The 22,305-nt window shown below is 33.3% G+C and overlaps 2 protein-coding genes across 4 annotated transcripts; one reads left to right on the forward strand and one right to left on the reverse strand.

The window, feature by feature from the left end:
• The first annotated feature begins 1,214 nt into the window (after window positions 1-1,214).
• On the forward strand, window positions 1,215-13,806 carry LOC142320280 (uncharacterized). 2 transcript variants are annotated; one of them, XM_075357981.1, is made up of 2 exons: window positions 1,215-1,373; window positions 13,472-13,806. In XM_075357981.1, exons 1-2 carry the CDS (start codon window positions 1,256-1,258, stop codon window positions 13,681-13,683), a joined length of 330 nt encoding a protein of 109 aa, XP_075214096.1. In that variant the 5' UTR covers window positions 1,215-1,255; the 3' UTR covers window positions 13,684-13,806. The 2 variants fall into 2 exon arrangements, with proteins under 2 accessions (XP_075214096.1, XP_075214097.1); XM_075357982.1 differs by having other exon boundaries at window positions 1,215-1,367.
• Window positions 13,807-15,265: 1,459 nt separating this feature from the next.
• Window positions 15,266-22,041, reverse strand: LOC142320281 (uncharacterized). Of its 2 annotated transcripts, none has more exons than XM_075357983.1 (2): window positions 21,732-22,041; window positions 15,266-15,591 (listed from the first exon to the last, which is right to left on the reverse strand). In XM_075357983.1, the coding sequence occupies exons 1-2, from the start codon at window positions 21,889-21,891 to the stop codon at window positions 15,416-15,418; spliced, it is 336 nt and encodes a 111-aa protein (XP_075214098.1). In that variant the 5' UTR covers window positions 21,892-22,041; the 3' UTR covers window positions 15,266-15,415. The 2 variants fall into 2 exon arrangements, with proteins under 2 accessions (XP_075214098.1, XP_075214099.1); XM_075357984.1 differs by having other exon boundaries at window positions 21,738-22,036.
• Window positions 22,042-22,305: the final 264 nt, after the last annotated feature.

The following is a 22,305-nucleotide window of genomic DNA, read 5'->3' on the forward strand; positions in this document are numbered from 1 at the left end:
ACCGGCGAACCCTGGAGCCGACCCAGTGGCTTCCTGGGCTACGGAGCTAATCTAAAGCCGAAGAATTCGCTTTTCTCACCATTACGCTCTTGCCAGCTAATCCCGCCCCCTGGACCATTGCAGAGTTCGCTTTGCTCACCATTCTCGTTTAGCCACCTCGACACCCTTGTGTTCATTAAGCTATTGCTTTTAAGAATAATAATGATAAAAAAAAAGTTAGAGCCTGTCTAATTTATAAACCTATCATCAGTATGTTTTCATTTCTTCAGAGAAACATTTTCTCTGCAGAAACATATAAAACTAAACATATAAAGGAAAGAGAAGATACTGGTAGGTATTACCTACCTGTTGCCGTATAAGTTTTAGAAAGATATTTATATATTTTCCTTCCTTTAAACTTTCCTGTAACTGAACTAATACTAAGAATATAATTTTTGGGAAGGTGCATTGAACTGCTGTATATTTGATCTCTTTATTATACAAAAATCAAGAAATCAAGGATCAAAGAGATTAAAATAAAAAAATTCAAGAATTCAACACTGAATGGTCAGTAGTATGTAAAAATAACTTACTTCAATACACACTCAACGGCAAAATAGTAGTGCAATGAAGATACAATTGTAGAAATATTTCAAATAGGAATTTTGTGATTTGCTGAGTTGCAAAGTACTAGTGCTGCTGGATTTGATCCCAAACTATTTGACTGATCAATACTTGAACCGTTAAGTAAATGCTGAAATGGATTATAGGAAATTTTTTCAGATTGGATTTCATCACATAACGAATATGAATCAGATGTGTATGTGTGTGTGTGTGTGTGTGTGTGTGTGTGTGTGTGTGCGCGCGCGCTCTCTCTCATTCTCTCTCTCGAACGTTTTTGTGAATAGATCTTTTGTATATATATATATATTCACGTATTAGCACTGTTTGTATTCCATTCTGTTACAAATTTCTCTGTTAAATATTTATTATCTTAAACTAGGTAAAGATAATATTTTTATGTTTTAAATGTATTTAAAACTTAATTTTCATAGAATAGTAGGCAGATTGTGTTTATGAAACGGAAATATTTAGGTTAGGTATATATCTCCGGTACTGTTACTGTTAACCGTAAAAATCTACCTAAGTAGAAGGAAGTGGGTTTTCCTTTTGATAAAAATATTTCTATAAATAAAATAAAGTTAACGTAAATTAATGTTAAATTTATTGAAACTTCACCTTAAAGATTGTATAGTAAGTGATCGATTTTACAATAATGAGGCAGTCTTCAGTTCTTATATTCACTATTCTAATAATTTCATTATTTTGCTGGAGTACAGCGGATTTGACATACACAAGTCCAATACTAAAAAGAAATACGAATAGATGTGATAGTAAGTTATTTGTTAAATTTTATTCTTATTAATAATATAATTCTGTGTCCATCAAATAATAAATATTTGCATACAAATAATACTTTTGTAATTCAGCTCAAGAAATCTGTGTATGTATGTATATATATAATAGTATTTATATACACTTTTTTGAATCGACACTGGTCTCTAAAGGACAAATATAAATAGTTATTGTAATTTATTTCCTCTTGTTCCCAGTGCTTTTTCATTTTGCGCGAATGTTCTTCTCGTCTTCGCTGGATCCATTCTGTTCTTATTCTTTCTTTATGGAATCCTTCACAAATTTTGAGATTTTGTCTGTAAGCGTTTCTGTTAGGGATTTCGGGTATTTCTATTTTTGCTTCTTTTAGGTATTTGAATTGTTACGGATTCTGTCAACTGAATAAGGATTTTCATCAAGTATCCGTGAAAGACAAGCCTGCGTTTCCTAATCGCGCCTGAGAGTTTGTTTACCGAAAAAAGTTAATATTTTTTCGTATTTCCAACTTTCTTCTGCTTTTTTGGATCCTGGTATTTTCCTTTCTACGTTTTCAATTTGTTTATTTATGCGTGGTCTAAAGTTGTGCATTCAACCGTGTATAATACCTGCGATCTTACTAATGTAATGTAATGCTTCAGTTTTCTCATTCATGAGATTCGTTTTTTTGTTTTATATATTCTTGGTCATTCCATAGCCTTTTATAAGTTTTGAAATCCTGGTTTTACTTGCGTCAGACCTATATTACTTCTACAAAATACTTGAAGCTGCCAGTTCTCTTGATTTTACCGTATCTTGTGCTAAGGTGTTTGGATGCATCTTCATGATTATTATGAGTTCTGATTATTTGAAAGATATTTCTAGGACCGCTTTTTCCTCAGCCTTTTTCATTAATGTTGATCTGTTCTTCGGTTGTTTTTAAATTTTGTGCTAGAATTGTGAGATCGTCTCCGAATTACAAACAGTTTGTTTAGGGTAATTTACTTTTGAGTTCTAATCAAACTTTTTTAATTTTTCTTTTCTTTGCCCTGATTTTATCATTCTATAATTCCCTTCTCTAATAATGAACTGAACAAAACAGATGATAATCAGTCTTGTCTTACACCTATTTGGATTTTGAACGCTACTCACAGTTCTCCTTTGAAAATAACTATAATACTTTTTTTAATTCCTTATGAATCGGAGGATTGTTTTTAGATTAATAAGTATTTGTTCTGCGCATTATCTGCCTTTTTTAAAGCCTCTTGGATATTTCCCTATTTTCGGATCTGCTTCTTTATCTAACAGATTTAGAAAAAATTTGGACAGGATCTTGTATATCACTGGTAACAGAGGATTGGCTCTCTAGTTATTGACATCTTTTTTGTTACCTTTTTATTTTGACTCTTCTGAGAGTTTTTCTCCTTCCATGAATTTCCTGTACTACCCCTTTATTTCTAGCAACGATGAATCCCGTTTCCAGTTACTATCTGCAGCAATCATCCATTGCATTTTCCCAGTCATGCAGCTATTGAAATTATGTGGTTAGTGGGACCCAGTTACCAAGATCCATTGTTGCAACTAGGATTGTAAGGAATACAGGATTCGTATTCTTGCGCACCGCTGATTCTGTTGACTTAATCTACACCACTTCGCATGAGGGATTTGTTGGATTATTTTCTGGTGGCCGATACTCACTCTGTCACAGCGTCGTTTTCAGTATACGATATTTTATAGGTCCACTAACTATCTTCGTTGAACAGCACCACCACCATGCCTTGGAGAGCGCAGTTACCTATCCTCAACTGCTTATTATCTCTTTATTCACAGCTGACCATCATACTAATGGCGTTTTCCCTACACACTACTCAAGGCCGCGTCCTGTTGTCAGCAGCTAGGCTCCTGATTCTTAAAGCGGGATACATATATATATGGTCCTGTTACAAGATTTAAAAAAAAAATCTTCTTATCTCTTTTTACTGTTGCTCTCTTCTGTTCTTGGAAATGTGGAATTCATAGTCTCGTGTATATTCTCAATTATTAATATTGTGGGGATGCAGTTTCCATGTGTATATCCTAAATTTTTTATTATTAACTTATTCTTTATATTCTCTTCTCTTTAGCTTATCCTTTGTCTTACGTAATTGTTAAAAACTAAATGAAGAAGAAGCTATTTAGAGTTGCTTGTATTCCGGATATGCATTATTTTCTGGATCCACAATCAGAACAGAATATTTTACGTGGTCAGCCACCAAAAACCGTTAGATAGTCGGACTGCCACCATGACCACATACATAAAGTAGTAGAATTTCTTCTATTTCCAGTCTTGGTTTACTTTATAAAAAGAAGTTTCTTTATGAAAGAAGTTCAGCGTTTGTCAAATTGCTTAAATGTAAATTAACATTTATCTTAGTGTCTTTGCATATGTACATACCATAATCCAACAAAATTATACCTATTGTAGTACTTACTGATTATCTATCACAATTCGGGTTATGACTAAAATATATTCAAAATTGTATATAAGCTCAAGAACATTCGCGAGTGTATGTGTAATTTTTATTACAATCTACAAAAATCTCTACTGATTTTAACAGGTGTGTGTGTGTGTGTGTGTGTGTGTATATATATATATATATATATAATATCCACACCTGTTAAAAGCAGTAGAGAAAACGAATAATAACAAATTTTCGGGGAGCTCGTTAAGCTTTTAATTTTATTACCTTGAAACTTTCAGTTCACACTTGATTAGCGAAATGTAAAAGTCACTACAACTGTTGTGTTTGGTCCATCCTTGTACGCTCACAAAATTATCTTTTGTTTCCGCGCCCATGAAAGTAGGGCGTACCGCAAATCTAAAAATATTTGTATGAGTTTGAAGGTTAAGAATCAAAAAGATTATTATCGGTTTTTCTTTCCGAGGCCATCATTCTAAAGGCCCATTAGGGAAAAGATTTCTACATAACTATTTTTACCTTTATAATAAACAAACGTTTTGGGGGTTAAAATTCCCCTCCCAATGAAGCTCAATCCAATTTGTAGGAAAACACAGTTTGATGGACAACAAACCTGTTAAGGTTTGCCAGACAATCAAAATCGTTAGTAATTTTTGTTCAAAAGTTTCCTTATATGTGAAAGCATAATTTTCGGAAATACAAGGCTAAAGAGAACAATAATAAGGTAATTTTATATTGTGTACAATAATGAAAATAACAATCGTTTATGCCCTGAGGTAGATATTCCCCACGACCGGAACACAACATCTACGTTCCACGTCCAGGGCGGCAACAGCTGTACTCAAGTACATTACATATAGCTGGCTAACGGGGTTCCGAGTGTTGTTTCTCGGATATGCTTTTTTCGGTCGATTTACATCTATAGGCCGAATTACAGGACTGGACTTTACGGCCACCTGCAGATACGACATTATTAACGATTACGGAAATGGATCAATACCGCCTTTAGAGCTGGGGATGTGGCGGCCACGGTCAAAGTTATTTGCAGGTGTAACGGAGACCTTTCGTCGTCCACATGCCCCCCGCGATGGCAAGCATGTAGTTAAGGTGTCCATGTTCGGAGCATGGGAGCCCTGAAAGCTTCGGTGTGTAGGGGCCTGGAGTCAGTGCAGAGACTGCGCATCCGCTCTCTGCCAGGACATATGCCGGTTCCACCGGAGTACCGGAACGGACCTCCAGGGTTAGTAGCCCTGGAGTGGGGGTGTACCCCGGCGGCTAGCCTTACTACAGAAGGGATTATTTGTTCATGGAAACTGAACAATTAAACGTGGCAGAGGGTTCACGCAAACACCCTCGTTTAGAACCGGCTGTTTCGCCTGAGGCGAAACGCCGAAAGAGTACGGAGATTAAGAGGATTGAGATTGAGGCTAGGAAAAGCATGCAGAAAGCTTTTTTCAAGAGCTGCATCCCAAAACCTAAGTATTTGGTTATTACGAAGGAAGAAGGTAATTTCTCGAGGGTGAGTCCTTTCCTCATCGCTCGAGAAATAAACAAATGGAGGCCCTGTTAAAGAAATAAGAAAAACTTTCACGGGACTTCATGTAGAGACTGTTAATGATATACAGTCTCAGAAGATTCTAGAAATGAAGAAAATTGGAGAATTAGCTGTACGTGCTGATCCCCACGGCACGCTCAACACCTCAAAGGGTGTTGTGGTCTGTCGGGATCTTCTTAACTGTACGGAGCAGGAAACTGTAGAAGAATTAGCGCCGCAAGGAGTATTGGAATGTCGGAGGTTGAACATGAGAAGGAATGGCGAAGTCCTTCCTTCTGCATCCCATGTTCTTACATTTAACCGGCCTACATTACCGGAGAAGATAAGAGCGGGCATACATCGGTTGGATGTGCGGGCATTTGTCCCGCAACCAATGCGATGTTTTAAATGCCAACGCTTTGGACACACCGCTGTTAGGTGTGAGAGGCCGCAAATATGCGTGTGCGGTGATGCAGATCATGAAGGAGAGCCGTGTAAGGAGCCTCCTACCTGTATAAACTGCAGAGGACAGCATTCCTGTAGATCCAGGAACTGTCCTGTTTACAAAGACGAAGTGGCTGTGCAGGAAGTAAAAACCCTGCAAAAAGTCAGCTACTTTGAAGCAAAAAAGATCGTAAACGCCCGCAGACCTAGAGCAACAACAACATATGCTCAGGCTGCGGCTGCTGTTCCTGCTCCTGCTCCAGTTGCTGTTGATGAGAGTGTAATCATCAACAAACTCGCACCTACCTTGGCTGGCTTAATTGAGAGGATAATCGAAAACAAAATGAAGCCTCTCAGCACTAAAGAACCTGTTAAGCCAAGAATAATTGTACAGCCTCCTGAAGACACATCTGCAAAACAAGAAGTCGCTCCAACACAGAAGAAAACGGACACTAAACCTGATATCCAAGTCCGTCTTAGCGAGATTTTAATTGAAGATAAGAAAGTGACAGCTACAGAGTCTGTTATGGTGGCTCCCAAGCCTCCTGTAACTGAAGTGGCCTCTAAGCCTCAGAGGCCACAAAAAATTTCACAGGGGGACGAGTGTCCCCCCTTCCACTGGCGGTGACCGGTGCGCCGCATGGTACATATAATGTACCATTTAAAATGGAAGAATTCGCGAAAGCGTTGGAAAAAGCAGGTAACACGGTTGCTGGTCCGGATGAAATCCACTATAATATGATCAGGCAGCTGAATACCACTGCAAAGTGTAGATTATTAGAACTTTATAATAAAATATGGCGGGATGGAACGTACCCGCAGCAGTGGAAAAAAGCTTATGTTGTTCCAGTACCAAAGAAAAATAAAAATTTAACAGACCCCAATAGCTACCGTCCTATTTCTTTGACGTGTGCTATGGGGAAAATATTGGAAAAAATGATTAATAATCGACTCGTCTGGGTTTTGGAAAAAGAAAACCTGATTTCACCGTATCAAGCAGGTTTTCGACAATACCATTCTACCACTCATCAAATGATCAGCTTAGAGGACATTATATATAACAGCTTTATTACAAGGAAACATTGTGTCGGAGTCTTCTTTGATCTTCAGAAGGCTTTTGATATGACCTGGCGTCATGGTATAATGCTCCAGATACATGAATGGGGCATTCGTGGCAATCTGCCTATACTGCTCAGCAACTACATGAATGACCGTACCTTCGAAGTACGCGTCAACAATGAATATTCATGTGAAAGAATCTTGGAAAATGGCATACTGCAAGGTTCGCCGTTGAGCGGTACCTTGTTTACCATTGCCATTAATAAATTGATATTAGCCATTCCAGTAGAAATCAGCAAAAGCGTCATGTTAATGATCTGGCAATCGTATATGCCAGCAACAAGACTGCTATGGTGAGGTACAAATTGCAACGAGCGATCAATGCTCTAAATGAAGTTGCAAGGAATAATGGATTCCAATTCTCACCAGAAAAAACGTGCTGTGTACACTTTTGTAGGAAGAGAATTCCTCATCAAAGTCCTGCGTAGACAATTGATGATAATCCAATACAATATAAAGACAGCGTAAGGTATTTAGGACTATTATTGGATAAATCCCTTACATGGGGATTACATATACAGGACTTGAGTGATAGATGCAAAAGAGCCCTAAACATTATAAAATGTTTATCGAACTTAAATTGGGGCTCAGAAAAAGAGACATTATTGAGATTGTATAAAGCATTGGTTCAATCTAAACTAGACTACGGATGTATCGTATATTCATCCGCTAGAAAGTCGCACTTAAGAAAGTTAGACGTAGTTCATAATAGCGGAATAAGTTACGCAACAGGTGCTTTCCGCACAAGTCCGGCGGCTAGTCTGATGTCTGAAGCCGGAATAATGCCACTACATTATAGAAGAGAGATCCTCTTGTTAAGATATGCAGCAAATATATGGGCTTTCCCTGCTCATATAAATAATAAATTGTTTACGAATCATCCCATGGCTGCATTATACGAACATCGTGCTACCTATTCCAGACCAGCTGGAATTAGGTACCACGAATTAAGAAGAAAATATGAAATTGCTATACCAGAGACTCTGGCAATTTCTACTAGAGAAATACCGCCATGGCGCTTGCCAGCGGTAAATACAAGTTTGGATCTCTCTCTCTCAAGGAGAAATAAAAAAGAAACCAGCAGTGATCATCCAGCAGGAATTTTTGGCAACCGTCAGTAATTACGAAGAACATATTAGAATTTATACTGATGGTTCTAAAACCGAACATGGTGTTGGATGCTCGATATATGTAAATGAAGAAGCCCACTTTTGGAGACTGCCAGATGTGGCTAGTGTCTACACGGCAGAACTCACTGCAATTCAGCAAGCTCTTCGCTACACTGAACACTATTGCGAAGAGAGAGTGCTAATATGTTCCGATTCAGTAAGTGCACTCGTCGCAATTCGGAACAAGAACATTAAGGATGTCCTAATTGCAAACATCCTGTCCATTTTATACGTACTAAAACAACGAGGACAGCGATGCGTATTTGTATGGACTCCGGGGCATGCTGGTATTACAGGTGATGAAATCGCAGACGAAGCTGCCAAAAAGGCAACAGTCTGCGATGATTTGGATGCATTTCCTGTAAGAGTGGCAGATGTTAAAAACCGTCTAACAAACATAGTAAAAAACAAGTGGAATGCTGAATGGAGGAGATTAAATACAAAATTAAACACAGTAAAATCTTCTCCTTATAAATGGAAAAGCGACTATAAGTTGACTCGCCGTGAACAAGTAGCGGTGACCAGACTTAGAATCGGTCATACGCGATTGACAAATTTATATTTGTTAACCGGCGAAGTGAGACCAATGTGCGGTGTTTGTAATAAAACACTGACAATCAAGCATCTTATAGAAGAGTGTACCATATATGAGGTCCTCAGAAAGAGGTTCCGTTTTAGAAATAATATTACTGCTGATCTGGTTAATGGAAATGAAGAAAATATAGTTGCATTTTTACACGCCAGTGGACTTCTTAAAAGTCTATAAAAATGAAAGTTTAAAGCTGTGACAAAAGAAACTCTAAGCGGTGGTTTATTATATATAAAGAAAAAATGGTATTGATAAGTTTAATTTTAATTTTAAATGTATGCATATATACATAAGGGAGTCTTGAAACGTGGCACGTATAGTGACGGGAGGTAGCCCTCTTGCCTAGGCCATTTTGGCTCACCTGCATTCAAGAGCAGTGAGTCGGGGTGTGCCCGATGATGGCATGGAGGACCCTCAAGGGTAGATTGAGGGCGCGAGGCTATGGGTGTACGCTGTGCATACCTATAGCCTGTTTATAAGAAGGATTCAACTGCCACGGCACCCTGGCGCGACTGATATACTGCTCAACGGCGGTTCTGGTCGCCCCGAGGGTGCTTAAACAAACTATAAATGAGACTCGTAGAAGAAAGAAAGAATGATATGGTAGGATAAGTTTTAATTTTAATTTTAATTTAATGGTCTTTTGGGAACCTATCTCAAATTTTAATATTGGGGCCCTTTACACCCCATAAGTGTTTGTGATTGTCCTTGTCTTTATGTCTTAAATGTTTTGTGTAGTTTGTGCTTTTAAATAAAATGTAAGGGCCCTTTACACCCTTACATATGACGATCCAGATGGTGATAGTAGTTTCTTTTAAAGATTGTGACGAGGGCTAATGACCTTAGCAGTCGATGCCCATAAAAATTCAGAAAAAAAACAAAAAAAAAACAATCGTTTATTTGTATAATTCTTCACCATTGCAAGAGTTGTTGCTTTCGATTATTATGAATAAAAGGTCATGAATAATCAGTCGCTTCAAGAGGCTATGGGGTGAACTTCTGTAGAAGCTCAGATATCCTTTTCTGTTTCATTATTGTTTTTATATTAAAAACGTTCTTTAGAACTAATAGTTGAAGGTTATTTACTATCAGTTCTGCTCAACAATGTGTAGTGAAATTTGTTATGGCTATTTCCCCCCTAGTCTTTGCATATCTCAAATTCGTTTTTTATTTAACCTGCTTGGTAACCAGTAGCTGGTACCAGCTTGGTAACCTGTAGTTACACTTTCCGCTACATTCGAAATCAATTGTTGCTTAGTGAGTAAAATTCTTATTTTTGGGTTTTCAGTAACACTAACTCATACAATTTTAGTACGATTGTAATATCCTGTAAGTTGCGCAAAAACGTCTAGTTTTCTGCATCCATAGTTATGGTCGTATCCTAAATTTGTCAATGTTCATGCAGTGTTTAGATATTGAAGGAAAAAAGATTCTTTTCGTTTTCCATAAAAAAAATCTACTTAAACGCTAGAATTCTACTCGCATTTACACTAGGGATTTTATTTTTTTTTATCTGGGTTACAGTTTTTTAAATCTATCCTTTCTTCCCGTTGTGTCTGGAAATTTCATTAGTTTCCCTCTCCTAGCCTCTTTGGTTTTATAGAGGAAGAAGAGGAAGTTGAGGAGGATGAAATGGGAGAAACAATACTGAGATCTGAATTTAAGAGAGCATTAAAAGATTTAAATGGCAGAAAGGCTCCTGGAATAGACGGAATACCTGTAGAATTACTGTGCAGTGCAGGGGAGGAGGCGATTGATAGATTATACAAACTGGTGTGTAATATTTATGAAAAAGGGGAATTTCCGTCAGACTTCAAAAAAAGTGTTATAGTAATGATACCAAAGAAATCAGGGGCAGATAAATGTGAAGAATACAGAACAATTAGTTTAACTAGTCATGCATCAAAAATCTTAACTAGAATTCTATACAGAAGAATTGAGAGGAGAGTGGAGGAAGTGTTAGGAGAAGACCAATTTGGTTTCAGGAAAAGTATAGGGACAAGGGAAGCAATTTTAGGCCTCAGATTAATAGTAGAAGGAAGATTAAAGAAAAACAAACCAACATACTTGGCGTTTATAGACCTAGAAAAGGCATTCGATAACGTAGACTGGAATAAAATGTTCAGCATTTTAAAAAAATTAGGGTTCAAATACAGAGATAGAAGAACAATTGCTAACATGTACAGGAACCAAACAGCAACAGTAGCAATTGAAGAACATAAGAAAGAAGCCATAATAAGAAAGGGAGTCCGACAAGGATGTTCTCTATCTCCGTTACTTTTTAATCTTTACATGGAACTAGCAGTTAATGATGTTAAAGAACAATTTAGATTCGGAGTAACAGTACAAGGTGAAAAGATAAAGATGCTACGATTTGCTGATGATATAGTAATTCTAGCCGAGAATAAAAAGGATTTAGAAGAAACAATGAACGGCATAGATGAAGTCCTACGCAAGAACTATCGCATGAAAATAAACAAGAACAAAACAAAAGTAATGAAATGTAGTAGAAATAACAAAGATGGACCACTGAATGTGAAAATAGGAGGAGAAAAGATTATGGAGGTAGAAGAATTTTGTTATTTGGGAAGTAGAATTACTAAAGATGGACGAAGCAGGAGCGATATAAAATGCCGAATAGCACAAGCTAAACGAGCCTTCAGTAAGAAATATAAGTTGTTTACATCAAAAATTAATTTAAATGTCAGGAAAAGATTTTTGAAAGTGTATGTTTGGAGTGTCGCTTTATATGGAAGTGAAACTTGGACAATCGGAGTATCTGAGAAGAAAAGGTTAGAAGCTTTTGAAATGTGGTGCTATAGGAGAATGTTAAAAATCAGATGGGTGGATAAAGTGACAAATGAGGAGGTATTGCGGGAAATAGATGAAGAAAGAAGCATTTAGAAAAATATAGTTAAAAGAAGAGACAGACTTATAGGCCACATACTAAGGCATCCTGGAATAGTCGCTTTAATTTTGGAAGGACAGGTAGAAGGGAAAAATTGTGTAGGCAGGCCACGTTTGGAATATGTAAAACAAATTGTTAGGGATGTAGGATGTAGAGGGTATACTGAAATGAAACGACTAGCACTAGATAGGGAATCTTGGAGAGCTGCATCAAACCAGTCAAATGACTGAAGACAAAAAAAAAGCCTCTTTGTAATTTAAAAACATGTTTTTTAGGGTAATATCCCCTACGAATGGATGTATCATGCTTACGTTGAGAGTTCTACAAAGTCAAAATTAGTTTAAAAAAATTTGACGTTCTTCTGCGAATTATAAAATGAATTTTAGGAATGTTACATCTTAAGTAATTGTCTTAATTTAAGAATTTTGGGAGGCAGGAAAATATAAAGGTCCCTATCGTTGTAGATACTATTTTTATCATGGATTTTTAAATTCTTTGAAATGCTCCCTCTTATGAAGGGTTTGAGTGTTTAGTTTTCACACACAAGTTTCTCGTTCAATTTTTTCTTATGAGTCTCCTTCTTATTACGTTATAAATGATGTTGGCTGAACTACTCAATGACATTGCCTAATTTTATCTCTCCTTTTCACCGAACGTGAAGAATAAAGCTTAGTTATTACATTTTTTTCACTAGGTTTCTATATGTTCACAAATTTTTTGATGAAAAAAAATTAAAATTCGACCAACTTCCCAGGATAGGTTACAGCGCAATTAAGCCAATATTTTCGAGATAGCTAAAATAATGTTTTACGAGATATTTCTATGGTCTCAGTTCATCAGTTCTTGTATATTATTACAATGGAATCATCAGTCAAATTAAAAAAAAATGTTGTTTCTTACCAAAGTTGATTACTTTTTTTGTTTAATTTTGACCCTTAATATGTTATAATAAATTTTAGGAATGAGTTACCACAAAGAAAAAAACGTTTATTCCATGCAGTTACCTTTATCAGCAGAAAGCAAGGTTCATGTTTAAAAATTAAAAGACGGTTTTTCATAAAAAGATTATTGTTAAAATATTTGAACAGAGATATTTAATACAATTCCCGAAGAGAAGACAAAAGCCACTGTCGAAAGTAGAAAAAGGATTTTGTCTGTAAGTTTTGTTAACTTAGGTTTTAAAATTTCTTGTCGAAAATGAATTTTCTATAAAATAATACAAAATAGCCGTTCTTAAAAAGACATGTGGAAAATTTTATTCTAATTTCTAATTTATTCTATTTTTTAACTGAGAAACATCAAGTGTTAATCTTAATTGTCGTACGAATAACTTCTTTATAACTGTGGTAAAGACATGCCAAATAAAACATCAAACTGTGAAGTAAAACCCTAAGTTTTATTTTCATTTTCTAATTTGAGCTAATATATTTTCATTTGTTTCAGAATACAGAATGATCAGCGTTTATATAAACCTTAAAAACGCTTAAAATAATATAACTTATTTTCAGGTGCCTAATCATAAGTGGATATATCCTAAGTAAAGATATCGCATTATTAGCTTGAAAGCCTTTTATGAATGGTATTTTTTTAAGTGTGCAGTTCTCTTTGGGTGGACATTGATATGGAGAAAATACTATTACTGTATTTTTGGTGTTGATGTTAAATGATGTTGGCTGACCTATCAATGGACTCCTGTTTGCTCTCTGGTAACTGACCCCCAAAAGCACAATCTGGGCGAGTATATCTGTGTAGCTTTCTAATCCCTTCATCTTTTGCAGTTGTAGCTTTCTAATGAAACTGCAGTGGCTACGAATGTACGTCTACTATTTGGTATAAGCAAATTAAATAAAAATTTATTACTCTGTAATATGCCTAAGCAAATTTTTGTATTATTAACAGGTGACTCTGTCGGTAAGTTGGGCTGCACTGGAAAGAAAAAAATATCGACTACAACACCAAAGAAACCTTTACATATAAAACGACCTTACCGACCTTATCGACCTTACCGACCTACTACTCAAGTCATTCACGTCGGGGGACTTCATGGTGTATTGGGTCACGCTAAAGTCGGCAAAGTGAACAGTGTTGGTGGCAATTACTTTTATTTTTAGATTATAGTTGACGTTTCAACAATTCTAATAATTAATGAAAATATTACTATTGTTATAAAATGTAAGTTTTTATTTCAATAATTGCCTTACTAATTAATTCAAATAAATATGTAAAGTTAGGTATGATATGCGTTTTTTTTTCTTTGTTTATACCTTCTGCTATATCATTTAAGTATAGTAGAATTAATAAATCAACACTTGAAACTAAATATGAATCGGCAATAAAGTACTTTAAATGAACATTTGCTGTGTTTGTATAACAAGTTAAGACGCTTGTTCATTGGATAGTTTTAGCATATGTCAAGGTGCTGGTTTAGGTAAACTAATGCGTCTGTAGGAAAAAATATAAATAGAAAATATTTAGTAGGACGTAACAGCATTTAATATATTCATATTATTATAGTCATATTTGCAACATTCAGATCGTATGAATTAACCATGCTACACCCTGAAATAAGATATAGAACAATGAATCCTAAATCTATTTTCTACAACTAAATCTGGAGTTTTAACAACATGGCCGATCAATCTAGGTAGTTTGCATACAAGATTCTGCCTCAAATTTTCAATCCGAACAATCTCGGATAATACAAATTATATTAGGAAGCCTGGATTCATCTGGATACCCCAGACTGGGAGTCTTGTTCGTCCAATGGATAAGACAAAGTCAGCCACACTAGTACAGCGAAGGCCATTTCCCTTAAATACCGTAACTAAATGTCATAATTGTACGGGTTACTTTTTTGTACAGATTTCAGTAAAAAAAAAAATACAGAGCACCTCGGGAAGAAGGGATGAAGGGATCAGGAAAAGGGGTGATGTAGAAAACCAACAATTTACTAGTGATATCAGACCAAAGTCCTTTTTAAAAAAGGATGCTATGAAACCTTTCCAGATAGCAAACATTTATATCCCCTAGTGATGCTTCAGAATTGGGGATTTAAGGGACGACTCGAATATTATACTGCAGCAAACTGATTTACCTCAAGACGATAAATAGTCATCCGAGAGAGGATTTTTTTTTAACTTTAGAAAATGCTCTCGCAATTACTAATTTTGAGATTAACGATTAGATCTTTCTTACTGAAAGGGCCTATTAACTAGTAAATCTAGCTCTACAGAACTACAATAAAATATGATATGTTTCTAAATAGATTCAGATTTAAAATAATTAACATAAAGTGGGCCAATCGCAACAATTTCAAACTCTACAACTAACTCTACAACTTTCGCGTCCAAATAAGAAAACGATACATATCAGAGTAAAGTAGTGTAATACCTCTTTTATACATCCAGAGTATATTATTTTTGCTCAGGTGATATTTTGAATACGAAACTTACACGATGTTTTGCAATTCCATGGTCTTCCAAAATACCTTCCAAAATAAGCAAGTTTTTCATGCTCATCGGGCGATGTACATATTCTTCCTGGATATTTTCTGTGGATGTATGGGTATACAGTAATAAGTGTTCCCTTCCGCTAAATCAATCAGGAGAAAGGCAACTAATAATAATTTTCTGTCTAATATTATTAAAATTTTATGTTTTCATCAATAGATGTTTTGAAAAAAAAACAAATTCAGACTAGATCAAAGTAGCTTCATTTATTTATGTTAGAAAAAATTACCAAATAATTAATATATAAGGAATCATCCTAACCATCTTGAAATAATTTATTCCTTATTTATTTTTACGATGTTTTAAGATGTTTTTCTCTTGTACTGGCAAATAATCATTTTAGTTGATTCCTTTCTTCGGCTGTTAAGTAATTCATCGCTTTTTGCAACTTTTCCCACAATAGTGCGATCAGCTCATCTGCACGAGTACCTAATTTATACCCATATTTGTAGCCAATGTTCCCGAACATTTTTGGTAAATTTTGTAATACTGCAACGATACCTTTGCCACCTACAAAAAAAAACATACATACAAAAAAACCGGTAAAAAAGTTACAGATAAACTTATTTGTAAACTCTAAACACCTAAAATAAATTTCGTAAGTCGGTAGTCTTTCTAATAATCAGGAAACAAAATTGATAAAATTAAGATTTTTCATCGGAAATCACATTTTTAAAATAATGTATTGTTCGTAGAACATAACAGGCCAGATTTTTTTATTACAAAATTAAATTTAGGTACAATCTTCACAAATTTATGGTCAAATTTGAGTTGTTAGATTAATCACTTAACTATTTGAGGAAGAATTAATTTATGGCAATTCAATTTCTTGTTCTAAAATTATTAAGGTAATAAGTAGAATTTCCTATATTGGATGATGAATACATATTTTAATTTGCTTATTAATTTCTTATTACACCGATAAAAACAAGGGTACACAAGATAAAACTAAATCTACTTATGTATTAGAGCTTGTTAACTCTTTACACGTGCATAGATTAATTTTTACTATTTTTCATCAAGAAAAACGCAGATACTATGAGGCTGTTGTACTGATTACACAATTTAGTAGGCTAATGTATTTTCGTAGACTATTTAATCTCTTTTTATAGGAGTTTGAATATTATGGGTTTTGACTTTTTTTTAATTTGCAAATCAGATTACAAAATTGTGATTTAAGGGTCTTTAATCTTTTCAAATCTACTACAGGCTAATCTTTCCTTCTTCAGATTTACACACGCTATTATTTACCACATCCGGTGGCTAAACAGAAAAAGAAAGTAACAATCTGGGTTTGCTCCATTTTGATTAGTTTTGTTTAAGAGGGCTATGACAGTTGCTTTCATTTTTTCTTTGTGTATTGAGAGTTTTGAAATGAACTTCTAGTTTGGTAAATCTTTAAGTTTCAATAAACATTACAAGATGAATTGGGATTAACTTTTATTATAGTGAAAATTTGAAAGCCTATTGCACAGATTAGCAAGCTCCGCTGCGAAATAATATAAATTTGGTTAACTGCACCTCATGGCCAGTATAAGAAGGAAAAATGAAAAAAAGATTTTAAGAAAATTCATGCTCTTGCAACATCCATTTAAACTAATGTAAAATAATTCTCTTTTGTATCAGTTTCTTTACAGAGTAGAATCATTCATAGAGTGAACAATAATCCTACATTATTATCAATGAAAATATTGCCGTGAAAAAGATTTTAACCTTTATTTTTAGCAGCACAAGATTTAATAACAATATAAAAATGAGAAAATAAAAAAGATGTAAATACAAAACTATTTTAAATGAAAATAGAAATAGTAAAATGAATAATAAATTGTTAATAAAGTAGATAATTTTTACATTTTCATTTAATCTTCGAATGAAACTAGGTAGATTGCTGGAATCTGATCAATTGATCAGAACACCAATTTGACTTGCACAACAAAAAAATTAAGATCCATACGGTGTTTCAGTTACTGAAATTCGTCCAATTCTTTTCCCCTCTAGTTAGTAAACGCCGAAATTGACATTAAACTCTGTGTTAAGATGACAGGAATGTTTGTTATAACATTTTAATCAACTATTGAATTTTGAACAGAATCTGTACCATGAAAAATAAAAACAGCTACTAAATCCAGTAGCTTTCCTGTTAAAATGGGCCTCATATTAATAACGGCTGCCTCATAATGACTATATTACAATTATATTTCTAAAGAATACTAATTCTGGATGTATAAAATTGATGAATCGAGAACTCCAGTAACATTTTTTACTGAATTATTCATCACACTAAAAAATATTTTAATTTTTTCCGATATTATGAACCCAGTAGAGCAAAATATAGCCCTAAATGTTTGAAAAAGAATGAGTTCGGCTGTTTGTTAGTGGTAACTCGACTTTAGAGTGATACCCGGCACGAGGCTACGGACAGTTTAAGACGTTCGTTAGAGGTTAGAAATAGCGCGTGCGCATTTCATCCCGTAACTGGGTTCGTGCTGTTGTCAGTGCTTGTTCAGTCAGCACAAGAAGTAAGACGCTATTACCGTGTAATTGTGTTTATATTGGTTATTTATGTTGTGTTAATATAATGTATTTTATAACATAAATGTATTCTATTCATATCAAATTGTAAATGTGCCCTATAAAAAAATCATACAACTGAAGAAGCTCTTATCAATAATTATGAATATGACTGTACCGTCTCTGTAGCTGAGTTTTTGTCTTTCATGAAAACTTTTTGGAGGGGATAATTTTACAATTTACACAGTTATGGCCATTTGCCAATAATAAATGGCCGAACTTCTACGTCTACTGATCCCGATTTCGATGAAGCTGGTCCTTCAATATTTTTTTATTTTGTGGGAAAATATAAAACAAAACAAATGAAGTGTTATGAAACTTAATTTTAGCTTATTTTTACTTTCTTACCCGTTGAAATAATTCCATTTCTGCAATATGTTTTTTATTACTATAACAATTTAAATATCTGCGGTCATATTTTTATCCATTAGTTTGTATTCTAAGTTTATAAAAACTTTTCTTGATTTATCTTATTATAACTTATCTTGATTACTTATTCTTTAGATATAACTGCTTTTTGTTTTTTTTGTATATTTTCTAACGTGTTTTTCAAGAAAACATAATACCCGAGTATAAATTTATATATAAAGTAAATGTTAAAACAACTCCAGCAATCGGAACACTTTTCTACACCAGAAATAAAACTTATATTTCCTCATTTAAAATAGTTACAAGCTCGAAAGAGTAATGAGAAAAATAAATTTCCTCATAAAATAGAATAAGAGATCTCTAGCTTATTGATGGCGGGATATAGCACATCATTCCGGTACTTAATATTTCCTTTTGATTTAAACAAAAACCTATTTTCAAGTTAATGGTTAATATATATTTAATATCTCAATACTAAATAAAAATTCATTAACAAAAGGGGTCAGTTTACGATTGAAACGGTTGTAGTGAAAGTGTTATTAACTCTACCGCCGTGTTAACGGCGATAATGTGTTTGTACTTGACTTTTATTTGTGGGTTCATCAGTCCTGGTAGAATGTGAAGCATTACAAAGAAATAAGACCCGATTTTTGGATGCGTTGTAGAAAGGAGACAAATATAGCTTTGTTTTTCGTTCAAGATTTATTTTATTTTTGATAAATATTGATGAAAACCACTTGCATCCAATAGAACAGTTAATAAATTCGAAATAAAATTATTTCTTTTCATTTGAAAAACAGACACATTAAGTGTGTCATAAGAGTAATTGGGAGGGGGGGATTTTTTTTAGAAGGGAAAAAATTTGTCGTCAATCATATACAGTAGCTTAGGGAGTAAGTAATATTTATAGGGAGATTTTTTAAGTTGGTTAAACTTGGAATGAATGTGAAGGTAGAACGCAAACTTATATTCGTAAGAGGGAGAAAGAAAATGAACTTTCATTATTTAAATAATCGAAAATTTGTATTACCTCCTTTAGAAGGACGTAAACTCATATAATAAGAGTTTGTAACTGTAGCAGTTCTTTTTAAAAGAGAAGGGGTTTTGTAACTGGCTGGATGAGATCTGCTACAAAGAGTACAAACTGCTGGCTCGTCTGGGGACTTAGTACAATTAAAATAATCTCAATTCATGCGTAGACATAAATAACGGCCTCCAGTACATTTGATACATATGAATTGATGATTACGCTAGGTCTTCCTATGTTTATATTGCTAGCCTTACAAATATTGAATCATAAATTTTTGGTCTAGAATTTCTGTTGTAAAAAAAAAATAAAAAACAATTTAAATAGAGTTTAAAACAAATCTGAGACACAATTTTATGAAATAATATTTGATATAGATCTTTATTTATGCCTCAATTTACAAAGTTCACGTGATTAAATCATAAAAATTCTGTGTTGTGTAGTGTGATGGAGTTTGCATATCATTAACCTAGGGAGAGAGAGAGAGAGAGAGAGAGAGAGAGAGAGAGAGAGAGAGAGAGAGAGAGAGAGAGAGAGAGAGAGAGAGAGAGAGAGAGAGAGAGAGAGAGAGAGAGAGAGCGAGAGAGAGAGAGCGTGAGCGAGAGCTCACGCTCTCTCTCTCGCTCTCGATTTTAATAATTATTAAATTATTATTTCATTATTTAAATTTATATCAGTCTTCATGATTCCTGACATACCAGCTGGTGATTTCCCTTCGCCTCATTTTCTATTAGTAAGGACTACTTACTAATATCATATGAAGGAGGAAATAATGTAGGAAGAAGGAATAGTAAGCAATACTTACTAATATCAAAGGAAGAAGGAAATAATATCACCGAAGGAGAAGAAGAGGTTTGGTCACTAGATAAAGTTTAATTTATAATTTAAAAAAATTGAAAATCAATTAAAAACATTTTTAATTAAACAGAACTGATCGATATTAATAACGATAATGATTACAAATATCAATTGTAATTCAATTTTCAGTTTGTTAATATTAGTTAATCTTTAATTATTTTAAATAAATGTTGTTCTTCAATTTCATAGTTCTTAATAAATCGTTACAAATACAAGTCAATTATCGAGCGAAAAAACACGTTCTTCTGAACACTGAAGTCCATCGAACAAATAAATAACTTAAGAACCACAGTCCATCAACAATTGGACATGTTGAAATTTTTCGGAAGTCAAATCATGGTATCCATTACAATAGGTAGCTTTCTAATGAAATCTACCTAAAAGTAAACCAGATGAAAACACGATCATTAATATAAATTTTGTTCATAATTCAGAAATAAATTATTTTAGCGCAAATTATTTTATTTGTTTACATCATTGTTTTTATTAACAGTACAGGAAATTTTCAATTTCTTACTTAGAAATAGCGCAGTTACTTGGAAATTAAAAAAGAATTAAGAAAGTTTAATAATAGAAGCTGTAAAAGATTTAATTTTAAAATATAATAAATGAAATTATAATATAATAATACAAATCATTTTATAATTTTTAAAAATATACCCACCTTATTGGAAACTTATTTTTAATAATTTTTCATTGATAAATTTGTATCATTAAATTTTACTTATAAACCTTATATTTTGGTTACCTTGGATACATATACCATATTTCTTTAAGTTATATTTTTTTCATTAAGCTATTAATTGTGTAGATTTAACGATTTTATTCACCATCTTTTATCAATGACATTAATTAATGCATCTTGAGATTTAAGATACAGATTATTAATTAATTAATTAATTAATGTCCATTATTAATTAATGTCCTTCACACAAATTTGTAATCACAAATATGTCATCACAAATTTTTTGTGGATAAGGATGACGAGGGAAATAATTTCGCAGGAAAAATAAAAACATTAATGTCATTAACAGTATCATAATCTGTTATAGAAATTATTTAAAAAAATTATATTTGAGGTTATTTATCAACACATAGTTTCTTTTACAGTTCACAAGATTTAAGAAATTTTTTCAGGTTAACTATCTTCAAAATATATTGAAGATATTATAAACAACACATTACGTTTTGGCTTTGGCTCTTTTCTCTACTGAAAGAAACTCCTGCACAAAAAAATTTTACAGTAAAATTAGTTTTACGTTACATTTCCGGATTAAACAAAAATTATTTCACAAAAAAAATTCATAACCTTTATTAAGTGGCCCACAACATTTTTTCCCCGTTTTTATGTTCCTAACATTATACACTAATACCTTTTGTACTTCAGAGGTGCCTATTAAGTCAAAAATTAAAGCCATATTTAACCATTGATATGAAATGTGCCAGTTAATTTTCTAAGTTTCTTTTTTGTTTTTTTAACTGTTTTATTATTTATAATTTGTTTATTATTTGACTAATTTAATAATTTTAATACGGTGGCTGAGATAAAAAAACAGCAACAAAATTTTGATGAGAAAAATATTTTTGACACAAAGTTGGGTACATTTTTAGTACCCAATTTAATTTCAACTAATGATAATGTGCCACTGAAAAAAAAAAAAAAAATTAATTTAAAAAAAAAGATTTTGGAACGAAATTTTTTTTTGAACAAATGTGCTAACAATAATATTGTTTGCGATAAAAATTAGTTCTAATTTTCTCAAAATTTAATAAATAAGGAATCTCAAAGTAAGTGGTGAAATTTTAAGTATAAAAGATAAATTACCATCACCTGATTCATTTTCCTGAAGTTGATCTTGTAGTTCCTGTAGACTTTTACTTTCAGTAATGCTACTATCAGAAAATACTGGAGTTGAATAAGACATTCCTACGTTTAACACAAGAAGAATAATTAACCCACAAAAAAATGATACTTCAAACTTCATGGTGCAAACAGTTGGTAGGATGGTGTTTTATTCAAATTTAATATCTTAAATCAATTTTTTTAAATTTTACTAATTAACTGAACTAGCCTACTTTTAACGGACCTAGTCTAGTCTGTTGAGATTCTAGTAGATAACTATAAAATTCTAGACAATTTAATCTGTCAGAATACGCTATTATTTTATTATTATTATTATTATTATTATTATTATTATTATTATTATTATCTTATTATCTTATTATCTTTTTCCTGTTTCCTTTAAATTATTTGTAGTTTTTTCCTTCATTTTTTGGTTTTCATTAAATAAAATCCACGGCGTTATAATATGATTGATATGGTAACAATTAAGTTATTGAATAAAAAATTATTATTTATTAAAATCAGCTGTAATATTTATGTTGAAATTATTTATTTT

Source organism: Lycorma delicatula, chromosome 2 (genome assembly GCF_047948215.1).
Source record: "Lycorma delicatula isolate Av1 chromosome 2, ASM4794821v1, whole genome shotgun sequence".
NCBI lineage: Eukaryota > Metazoa > Arthropoda > Insecta > Hemiptera > Fulgoridae > Lycorma > Lycorma delicatula.

What these genes read in the sequence shown, in the direction of transcription:
- LOC142320280 (XM_075357981.1), top strand. Translation starts at nt 1,256, where the DNA reads ATGAGGCAGTCTTCAGTTCTTATATTCACTATTCTAATAATTTCATTA. An exon ending in AAATACGAATAGATGTGATA is followed by an intron (nt 1,374 to 13,471) that starts GTAAGTTATTTG and finishes TATTATTAACAG; the next exon opens with GTGACTCTGTCGGTAAGTTG.
- LOC142320281 (XM_075357983.1), bottom strand. Translation starts at nt 21,891, where the DNA reads ATGAAGTTTGAAGTATCATTTTTTTGTGGGTTAATTATTCTTCTTGTG. An exon ending in GGAAAATGAATCAGGTGATG is followed by an intron (nt 15,592 to 21,731) that starts GTAATTTATCTT and finishes TTTTTTTTGTAG; the next exon opens with GTGGCAAAGGTATCGTTGCA.